The following is an 11,741-nucleotide window of genomic DNA, read 5'->3' on the forward strand; positions in this document are numbered from 1 at the left end:
CTGGTATTTTTTTTTATTCTAATTATTATTTTATTATTATTTTATATTATAATTATTATTAGTATTGTATGTTATTTTTATTACTATTATTTTATATTATTTTATTATTTTTAATACATTATTATTATTTTTCTATACACTTTTTTGCACTTATTTATGTTTTCTGTTTCCTTTTTGCTTTTATTTAAATCATTTTCTTTGTTCGCCCTCTTTTTTCTTTTTTTTTTAGCCTGTAGGGAAGGAGCTCTCGTTATGTAGCATCAGAGGATACAAGATTTTTCATCAGGTCGCGAAAAACGTGAGCTGGACCGAATATTTAGGAAACGTCACAAGATACACCTTTCATTTACTGGACGAGGTCCATACGGTGACCGTCCTCGCAATCAACTCCCTCGGCTGCTCCGTGATCAACAGCAATTTAACGTTCTCGCAGGAAATGAGCGCAGGTAACGAGCCTATTTACCCAGACGCCGTCTTTCTTCCACGTCGGGAGGGGCGGCCGTAATGGCCGATTATTAGCCTCTTAGCCAATATTTTCTCTTTATTTTCTTTCGTTACTCAACTCGGCAAAGAGCCGTAATTTGGGAAAATAATACTCCCGACATATTATCATTTTCCGTATCATTAATGTAACGTTCTCTCTCTCGTATAATTCGGGGGCGTCTGTGGTTTTAAACATATTTATAGTGCATGGAGAGTTAAATATTTATCATTGGCGCTTAAAGGGTTAATTAATTTTGACTCCTTATATTGTATTCAGTATTAAGTAATATTCCCCCAGTGCTGTATACAGTAATATAACCCCCCAGCGCTGTATACAGTAATATAACCCCAGCGCTGTATACAGTAATATAACCCCCCCAGCGCTGTATACAGTAATATACCCCCCAGCGCTGTATACAGTAATATAACCCCCAGCGCTGTATACAGTAATATAACCCCCAGCGCTGTATACAGTAATATAACCCCCAGCACTGTATACAGTAATATAACCCCCCCAGTGCTGTATACAGTAATATAACCCCCAGCGCTGTATACAGTAATATAACCCCCAGCACTGTATACAGTAATATAACCCCCAGCACTGTATACAGTAATATAACCCCCAGCACTGTATACAGTAATATAACCCCCCAGCGCAGTATACAGTAATATAACCCCCAGCGCTGTATACAGTAATATAACCCCCCAGCGCTGTATACAGTAATATACGCCCAGCGCTGTATACAGTAATATAACCCCCAGCACTGTATACATAATAATCTGCAGACCTCGAGGCGTCATTGCTGTCAGTCATGTGATATTCCACCATAAGATTTCATTAGTCAGAGTGTCTGACTGGGTGATTAAGACTGAGCCATTCTATTGTTCCCCACAGGCAGTATGATAAGGAGTCAGGGGGTTTAGTAGATCGGGGGTCAGATAACAGAGCGAGAATCATACAAACGGCTGATATGCAGCTGCCTGAAAACTTTATATTATGGGGCAAAAACTACGACTGGGGTAAAGCAGACACTTCTTTCCATTCTTCCTCCCCAGTGCGTTCTGTGCACTCGTTCCGCGTGTATTTTATAAACAGCAGTTGCGTGGCTGCCGTGTGGAAGTTGCTGCCGGTGGCGTACGGTCTTTCGGGGTTCGTCATTGAATGGAGGAACCTGCGAGATGAAGGCCGCGTGCGGTGGGTTCCGGTTCCATCGAATGTCAGCAGATATTATATTGAAGGTGAGAACATTTCTGCCATTACCGTTTAAAGCTTTATTCACTAAACACTGAGTAGGAAGTGAGTTCCGTTGAAACCAAAACATTTTTTTCTCCCCGTTTCTGCCATTAAGTGAAACGTTTGAATCTTTGACTTGCAGGCAGTTTTTACGCCATTGAGAAATATCAGTTCCGTCTGTACCCGGTGTCCCCGGAAGGGATCGGCAGCCCCGGGGTCACCGAGGAATTCACCAAAGGTGAGAAAATCCATTGGATGTGTTCGGTTATTTTTCTACAGGGCCTACATACTTCTAGACCATGCCTCCCAACTGTCTCGCTTTGCGCAGGACAGTCCTGATTTTGCCACTCTGCTATTTCGCCAAGTTCTACCTTGGTCCCACTTTTCGGGGCAGAGAGAGTGTTTGGTGGGACATCGGGATTGCATACTGAGCATGTGCAGAACTGTGAGCATGCTCAGTAGCGCTACCTCCCAAGCCCGCCCCCGGCACCAATAATGCCTGCGGCGCTTATTACAGTCCCTACATTCAAAGAGTCTGACAAAACCAGAACTGAACGACTAAGACGACCCCATACATTTAGTAAAGAGGGCCTGGCTCGCAGGAGCTTACAATCTAGAGGTGCTGTGTTGCCCCCACCCTCCAAAAAAATGCATTAGTGTCTCTTTAAAAGTGACGTTCCGTTTGCATAAAATATTACTGGTGTTCTCTGTAGTATTAGGGAATAAGGAAATAAAACATATTAAATTGTCTTTTTTTTAGCCACATAAACACCCGTTTTTTTGTTTTTAGTTTCTATGGAAACAACCTATCAGTGCCTGCTTTTGTGTCACATGACAATTAAGAGTTCCCTAGCAAAATTCTGAACCCGACAAAATTTTCCATGAATAAAGAATTATTTCTGGAAGGGGTTTGGGTATTAAACGGCACCAAGAATTATGTTTTTTTTTTGTTGTTGTTTTTTTTTCTTAAAAGTGTTAAATTCAGCAGCGTAGATGGAACAGCCAGATTTTAACCAGATTCTAAAGCAAAATATTAGCTTTGCCGCTCGGTGACAAAAATCTGCTATTTTTTTAATAGAAAATAGAGAAATATATTTGGTAAACTTGCCGTCCTGATTTTTCCCTTTTTCCCCCCGTTTCTTTCTCATGCATTATGCATTCAGTGGTAATAAATACAGCCTGCGGGGATCATGGATGTGCGATCCCTCCTCTCTCTCTAATCCACGAGGATCCTCCTGGCATTCATTTGTCAAATGAGTTTTGTATTTTGATAAAAACACGACGTGCCTCGAAATAAATTCAGATTCACTCCGAAAAATACATTTCCTCTTTTCTTTAATTATTTGGATTATTTTGTGATATTTATTTCCTTGTCCGCAGCGGATCGAGACGAAGCCCCGAACGATAAAGGAGTTTATGTCATCTTACCAATAATCATTCTGTCGTCTCTCCTGCTGCTGGGGACGCTTATTGTTTCGCACCAAAGGTACCCCTTCCACACGTTATTTAATAAAGAACATTAGAATTTTCATTTCAGATAATATATTGTGGTATAGAAGGTTTTTTTATGCTCTGCTTGCCGCATTCTATTAAAGGGAAAGCAAATATTTTTGGAATAGCCTTTATTACTTTATAAAAGGGAGCTTATTACCTAAACGGTGCTCAATGCTCACTGTGTGTGTGGCCATTGGAACACAGCAGTGATGGGAGTGATAGAGGGCCATTGGAACCCAGGAGTGATGGGAGTGATAAAGGGCCATTGGAACCCAGGAGTGATGGGAGTGATAAAGGGCCATTGGAACACAGGAGTGATGGGAGTGATAAAGGGCCGTTGGAACACAGGAGTGATGGGAGTGATAAAGGGCCTCTGTACGCCTATGAAGAGATTCCATAAAAAATCAGCCGTTTCCACCTACAATAGTCATTTACAACATTAACCCCGTCTGCGCTGGATTTCTGATCCATTTCATGTTATTTTAATGGACAAAATGTGACATTTCTAAGTGACCCCAAACTTTTGAACTATATATACGGTATATATATATATGCTTTTTTGTAACTGTAGGCGTCGTTAGATAGGTGAGACAGAATGGAGTATTCTATTTACGTCATTAAATGGGTTAAATTGCGAAGTATTTGAATTGTTCAAATTTGTCTTAAAATTCTTATTTCAGAATGAAAAAAATGTTCTGGAAAGATGTTCCGAATCCTAAATATTGTTCTTGGGCTCAAGGCGTCAACTTCCAAAAGGTTAGTTTCTATACGTAACCAATTCCTCTATGTTTTCATGTAACGTGGTGCTACCTGGGGCACCAGAGCCAACTTTTTCTTTCTAATTATTATTATTATTATTATTATTATTATTATACTCTATTTTGATATTTTTATAAATACTGAACCCAGAACCCCCCAAATCCTCCGTTTTGTACTCATTCTCGTGGTACTTCTCCCGGTATTTCCGTTATGAAAGAGATTGCTAAGAGTAACGCCTGTTGTTTTTGTCCAGCCAGATACTCTAGAAAACCTTTTTATCAAACCCCACGAACGCCTGCCGCCCACTTCTTCTCTCCTCATGGAACCCGAAGCCGCTTTTGAAAACCTGTTCATAGACAAGGCTCTCCGAAAGGAGGTCGCAGACGGCGGGTCCATCCTCAGCGGCTTCCTCGCTTCGTCCGAAGACCCCGACCGCGACTCGGCGTGCGCCACGAGCCACTTTGGCAGCAGCTGCGTTTACCAAGATGGCGCCGACGAGACGGACTACCGGGTCAGCTCGTGCCAATCCAGCGTCCAGTACGCAACGGTGATCACCAACCCTCCACCCAACAGCAGACACATGGATGATAGGAAAGCGAGCGTCAGCTCTTTCGACGGATGCTTTCTGGGAAATAAGACCATAGTTATTGGGAATCTAAGGGAAGACAAACAATGTATCATTCTGACGGGACTGGAACCAAAACCACCGAACAAACGCTCCTCCAACTCAACCGTTTCTTCTGAAGGCTTCTCGGAACCTTCGGACCACGACGGAAACTTCACGGATTTCGTGGCCACGGAGCAAGAACTTTATTACCTGGGCCTTGGGTCTCAAAGCGATCCAGATAACTATTTCTCGGAAGATTCTTTAGCGACGTTTCCCTTCCAGGAAAATCTCCCCTATAAAGAGATCGGCTTCGTGAAGGACAAATCCTATGACTTCCTCGATGACGAGTACCACGCCATGGGATCCGCTAAGAAGGATCTGTTATCTTACATGCCGCAGTTTCAGCCGCATCGTCCGCTGCTTCAAGGGACAAATAAAACAGACGTTTACGATCTGTGCACATGAAGCATTTGCCGCGGGGAAGCAGCAGAAGAAGAAGTGTTAGCTCTGTTGTCACAAAATTCTAATGCATTGAAAGCATGCAGTGGGGATATACTGAGCAGATGACGGGAGAACCAGGAGTTAGGTGGTCATCTGATGGAAATTGGGGGGGGGGAAGTGCATTTTGTGATAAAAGGGACATTCCTTTGACTTATAGTCATAACATTTTGTTTTAAGTTATAAATGAGGAGGGATCAGGTCCCCTCTGACTTCATGTCCCACAGTGCCAGTTTGCCAACAAACAGTTTGTCAGTGCCAACTTTGTCTCCAAACAGCTTGTCTGTGCCATCTTAGCCCCCAAACAGTGTGCCAGATTTGTCGCCAGCTTGGGATTTACGTAACCTAACCTAACCAAGTGTCCCTATTTAATTTGGCCAGTCCTTCTTTTGGTCCCGGTCTCTGTGTCCCTCTTTGTCGTCTTTCTTTGTCCTGTAAATGGAATACGTTGCAGTTCTGAATGTCTCGCTCAGTTACTTACATAGTTATCAATTGGTCACAAAGTGAAATAAAAATTCCTAGTAAATCCCCGCCCACAGCTACGCCTCTAACCACACCCACTAAACCAAAAGTGCCGCCGTTAGGCTGTTCTTCTTGTTAGGACATATCGGAGCATCATGATAGCATATGATAGGATTTTGCTGTAATTAAGGTGAAGTTTTAAGCTGGAATATTACAAAATTATGAAATTTGCCTGGTTTGGACCATTTTGCCGTGGACCCACTTTTTAAAACGGAAAAATCAAAGTATTTTATTCGGCTAAAGTAAACGTGTGATTAGATACTTACTATCAGAATTGCAAGAAAATGTATAGTTCAAGTCTTAAAATGTCTATTTCTAGAGCGCTGGCTGGTCTCAGGTAGCAGAGAGCGTTGTGGACCCGAATGGTCAATTGTGTCGCCTACCTAGTGATTTGAAGGCTAGCATAGAATGTGTTAGTCCCGCCCCCAAGGAGCCAGAAATGGGCATGTCCAGGATTTATCACATGGAGAGAGGATGGTGCCACCCACAAAAGGGGTGGGGCTAGCATAATCGGAGATATAAAAGCAGAGGATTGGGCAAATCAATAGTTAAAATATCACCCCCCCATCCTAATATCAAAGGTTCCTAGACTAATCCAGAGGGTACCAACGTATATAAGTGGGTTTTGTATAGGCAGGTGTGGGTGGAGCTACCATGAGCCCTTCCCCCTTCTTTACTTATTATGCCAAGCCAATATTTAGAGGTATATAAGTCTGACTCTATATAAGAGTCTGTATTCAGTCTCTGATGAATCCCATCATCTTACGTATCATTAATAAAACATTAAATATTGCTTTTTATACCTGAAAATACATTCACGAAAAAAAAGGTGATGTTCAAAAAACCGTCACAGAGAATGAAGCTGGAATGCGCGTCATATCAGGAAAGAAATGTGAAGATATTTTTGTAAATGTGAAGTTCATGCGCAGATGGAACAATATTTGCATATTCTATTTTTGAAGATAATATAAAGTCATTTATGGAATAAAATGAATGTGGTTTTTATGTCATTTGTTAATATCGGTGTAATTGTTCCGATAATGTGTAATAATCTTTAATAAAACTTTTCGACTCTTTATGTAGATAATCACTGCGGGTATACCCGGGGATGTTTATATCACCGGCCTGCTTTCTGCTCATTCAACAAATACCTGGATCAGGGTCTATTATTGCAGAAGACCCCCCCTCATAAAATGACCCTTAAAACAGAACATGGTTTACATTTTGACATCATAGTCAGTGGGGTCACTAGGTCGAGAGTGGCAGGTCTTGGGGAGCAGCAGCCCCATTGCCAACAAACTGAGGAAGATCGCCCTGGTGGGGAATTGGGGGCCAATGGGCCAGCTACACACACACACATATACACACACACATGCACACACATATGCATGAATGGTTTGTGGTAGATCAGTAGAACAGCCTCCCAGCAGAAGTGGTAGAGGGTAATACAGTGAGGGTATTAAACATGCATGGGATAGACATACGGCTCCCGAATCTAAGACGAGACCAACGACTGATTAAGGTTTGAGTCTTTACAGCAGGAGAAACGGGCGACTAGACGGGGGCCGAATGGGGCCGATCTGCCGGTTTCTATGTATCATTTACATATTGCCAACTATTTATTCTTCTGCATGAAGCAAGCGCAGCTTTTATGTCACCGCGATCATCACCGGCTGTATTTCTGCATAACATCAAAAAATGAGTCATTCTGATTTTACGCCCAACAACCCGACGGCTGACAGCGCAATCTCACTAATCTCAGGCACTCGTCACCGGCTTCTTAGCTACAAATCTTACAGAAACGTAATAATAATAATAATAATCCTGTTAACAAAGAAACCGAGTATTTCGGGGTCATTTTAGACCTCGAGGGGTAGTAATGTTTTTTAAGAGTTTATGCTTATTTTGAAGAAAGGAAAAAAAAACTTAAATAAAGTCACTTAGGTCTGCAGCTGCCCGTCATTTCCATGGTCCATGAATTCTCACCACTGATTGGCCCAAAAAAAAATCAGCCCTCGGCTGTGCGCGTGGCAATGAAAGGGTTAAACAAACCTCAAACTGCAGATCTCAGTTTCTGCAGCACAAAGTCCGATATCTCATTAAGTGGGATCAGCGATGTCTGAGAACCCAGAGCTGCAGCATGCAATAAAGAATATAATTCTGTACGCGAATTCAAGCAGCCACTTCCCTCAACGCAGAATAGATAGAGGTGGAGGTTCCAATATCTGAAAACCTTATTAGCCTTAAATTAAAGCAGATTTTCTCACCATGTTTTATTCCTAATATCAGATTCAAAAATTGTCAAAAATATTGCACTGTTTTCTCAGTTAATTCCATTAATATCATGTTTGCTGGGTTAGAGTTAGAATGGTTCAGTCTTATTCACCTAGCTGGAGTCTCTGACTAATGAAAGTCTATGGAGGAAGGGACATCGGGGTTATTATTATTACTGTATACAGCGCTGGGGGTTATATTATTGTATACAGCGCTGGGGGAGGTTATGCTGAAGGAAAAAATCTCATGTGACTTTAAAAAAGTGAAATTAAGGTTTTGCAGTCCCTCTTGTGATCAGCAGGTGGCGATCTACAGTTTGAAGTTTTTGTTTATAATATATTAATGCTCCGGGGTCTCTGCCGGTCTTCATTCCCGTTTCTCCGCATCTTTTTGTGCTCCTGCGATTGCGGAATTCATTCGTCTTCCGGCGTTGAGAGCTGCAGGGAGGCCATCGAGCGAAGCAGCGTCATCTGATTCCTCCCGGAGCGGCAAATTAAGCCGAGATTAAACATTTTAACTCAAAGGCCTCATTTTCCATTAAGAAAGGTCAACAACAGTAACGTCTCCAGCAGGAAGGGCTGAGCCGCCCAGCATAATGTATAGGTAAATCAGTGAGCATCTCATTGATTTAACTATACATTATACAGGGCGTCTCACTGATTTAACTATACATTATACAGGGCGTCTCACTGATTTAACTATACATTATACAGGGGGTCGGCTCACTGATTTAACTATACATTATACAGGGCATCTCACTGATTTAACTATACATTATACAAGGCATCTCACTGATTTAACTATACATTATACAGGGCTGAATCTAAGACAAGACATACGGCTCCTAAATCTAAGACGAGACCAACGACTGATTAAGGTTTGAGTCTTTACAGCAGGAGAAACGGGCGACTAGACGGGGGCCGGATGGGGCCGATCTGCCCGCAGATACTATGTTTCTATAGACTGATACAAAGAATCGGCTCCATCAGATCTGTTATACTTTTGAACGTCTTACATAAGTTTGCTGTAATCGTCTTGGCAGAATGATTTGGACGGAGTCCCTGGCGGAGGAGCTGAATTTAATTTAGATTTTTTTAAAAACTCTAATCCCCCAACAGGAATCGACGCCCACAAACGAACGCAACATACTGTAAACACAGCGATCGCTTAGAAATCAATTAAATAAATATTCTTCATTTCTAATATTAAGAAAATATTACTTTTTTGAGAAATTCAGAATCTAATTTGAAGGCATTTTGGGTTCACATCCCGAAAACCAAGCTTCCAGGTGATTGGTGGACGTGGCCAGTTGGCCACTCCCATGCCCCGCCTCTCACAATACGGTATTAAGTAACGAAACCTCTGTAACCTTCATTATTTACGGTTTTGCAATAAAATACACATTATTTTTATCAAACATTTACCCCGTTATACACCTGACTAATCTAATGATTGGAAAGAGAGGTTAAATTCCTCAACATGCGCCGTCTCGTCGGTAAATGATTAGATGGGGGGGGGGTCGCGTTAAGATACTTATTGTTCCCTGCTGTTTCTATACACATTATCGGGGCTTTTAGGGCTGTAGAACCCTGCAATCCCCTCATACCCAGCAAACATTCTGACCTCCTAGAAAAGAGGGGCATCAGGGGGGAGAGAGGGGCATCAGGGGGGAGAAAGGGGCATCAGGGGGGAGAAAGGGGCATCAGGGGAGGAAAGAGCCACTGGAAAAACTAAACAGGGACACTTGGTAGGATGGCTGGGAGGTTTGTTGGCCAGTAATTACTTCAAGTGAAAAATAAAGGCTGTGAAGAAAAAATAAATGAAAATGACATGATTTTTCATTAATGTTTTTCCTATAAAGGCTGTTTTTACTTGAATGCTTTTTTTTCACGTTCTTCTCGTCTTTGATATCTGATTATAGCGAGATATTGCAGGGCCTTGGGCAAAATCAGCCCCCCCCCCCACCTTCCAGCCTCAGCGTTCTCAAACTATACATCACAGGACCCGATTAACATAAAACATCTACTGATTAACAAATTATGATAATGACTGCAGGGAGCCGGGAAACGCGCATGCGATAAGACATGTACACGCTGGCATGCGCAGAAATGAGATAATAGTCGGCTATAAGAAGGAACCACGCCATGTATTCATAGATATGTAGAGCTGTAAAGTATGAGAATTTCCATACAGTATACCTCCCAAATGTCCCTGTTTAGTTTGGGCAGTCCCTCTTTGAGCCAAATTTCCGCTGCCCCTCTTTCTTCTGCTGAAGCCCCTCTTTCCTCCCTGCGATGCCCTCTCTCTCCTCTCCTGATGCCCCTCTCTCACCTGATGCCCCTCTCCCCCCCCTGATGCCCCTCTTTTCTAGGAGGTCGGAATGTTTGCTGGGTATGAGGGGATCGCAGGGTTCTACGGCCCTAAAAGCCCCGATAATGTGTATAGAAACAGCAGGAATTGCTTTATTAACTCAGTTTGGAAATAAAATTATTTTTTTCTCATTAAATACATATCTGCCTGTTGTTGAAATAGACGCATTATTATTATTATTAATTATTATAAATTATTATTATTAAAAATAATAAGCAACAATTTATAGCTTCATGAGGTTACCAAACATGTAGTGAAAGATACTCTGCATCCTGAAGAAACCATCTGTCCTCCCCACTCACTGACCTCTGCACATCACACTCGCTACAATCAAGGAACCCCCCCAAGCAACCCCTCTCCTTCTCTCTCACTACCCCTCAACCCCCTAATAGATGGTAACCCCCCCTAGAGCAGAACCCCCTCCTCCGTCCGCCCCGGTCTGTATTAATGTGTTAATGTTATTGAAATATTGTATCTGGTCAGTTTTTATGTTACTGTAAATATTCACTCTCTCCTCATCGTAGCAGCGCTACGGAATCTGCTGGCGCTATATAAGCAGAACGCAATATGATGAAGTGAAAGGCCATGAGAATGTTTGCTGTAAAGAATGATCCCTTTGGCCAGCTCTATTAGATTGTGGACGTGTTGCTCATTGATCTTCTAATTAACTTTCCCTAATTAGCTGCCATTAATTAACATCCAGACGCCAACATTAAACTGCCTATAAACTGCTATTTAATAAGGTGAACGGTTTACGTGCCATTCGGGGACAGGAGGCTCTTTTTACTGTTATATTTAAATATTTGTTTGGAAAGTCGATCTCTAATAATCTCATCTCCTAGTAAATAAATTATTAATAAAATATCAATAATCCCCAATGTTCTGTAATGCTTCCCCATGGGGTACGATGGAATATTGAGGGCGTATAACCCCCCCCCCCATTAGTTTTATTCCTTATGCTTTGTTGCCTCATTTGGTATTTTCTAGGGATTTCTTGATTGTCATGTGACACACACACAAAAAACAAGCACTGATAGGTTGTTGCCATAGCAGCAGAAAAAGCATCTTAAAAGTTCCCACGTTGTTTTAATGTAAATAATGTAAAGTTTTAATGTAAACTAAACACAGAATATATAATAAAATAAGGAGTAATAGTCAATAAACCGAAAAATAAACATATAAAAGAAATAAAAATCAGATATTCTCATTTCCACCATAAGTCTTGGAGGGCTATATATTAACCCATTTTTTTAAGATTGTTTTTGATAAACAAATAATAATAATAAAATGATAAATATAATGAAAATAATAATAATAAAAGTAACTTTTAAGTGATTTCTGCAAAATTCTATTATCTTCCTTCTTTTGCTTGGAATAATGCAATGTATTTTCATATTTTGCCATATATTCCTAGAAGTTGCTAATTGCCCCGACAACTCCCAGAATCCCTTTCACCAGATCCACAGCCACAAAAGATCAAAGTGGAACCCCCACCCATCC

General features: G+C 41.5%; 1 protein-coding gene across 1 annotated transcript in view; it reads left to right on the forward strand.

Annotated features, from left to right (window-relative positions):
- The window catches only part of LEPR (leptin receptor), a 29,630-nt gene extending 24,480 nt beyond the window's left edge, over positions 1 to 5,150 (forward strand). Inside the window, exons 14-19 of the mRNA XM_053470346.1 lie at positions 230 to 446; positions 1,540 to 1,722; positions 1,860 to 1,955; positions 3,098 to 3,203; positions 3,892 to 3,967; positions 4,224 to 5,150. Of these exons, the coding sequence (XP_053326321.1) occupies positions 230 to 446; positions 1,540 to 1,722; positions 1,860 to 1,955; positions 3,098 to 3,203; positions 3,892 to 3,967; positions 4,224 to 5,042 (1,497 nt within the window). The 3' untranslated portion in view covers positions 5,043 to 5,150. The remainder of the gene's footprint in view (positions 1 to 229; positions 447 to 1,539; positions 1,723 to 1,859; positions 1,956 to 3,097; positions 3,204 to 3,891; positions 3,968 to 4,223) is intronic.
- The last annotated feature ends 6,591 nt before the right edge of the window (positions 5,151 to 11,741 follow it).

Source organism: Spea bombifrons, chromosome 6 (genome assembly GCF_027358695.1).
Source record: "Spea bombifrons isolate aSpeBom1 chromosome 6, aSpeBom1.2.pri, whole genome shotgun sequence".
Taxonomy (NCBI): domain Eukaryota; kingdom Metazoa; phylum Chordata; class Amphibia; order Anura; family Pelobatidae; genus Spea; species Spea bombifrons.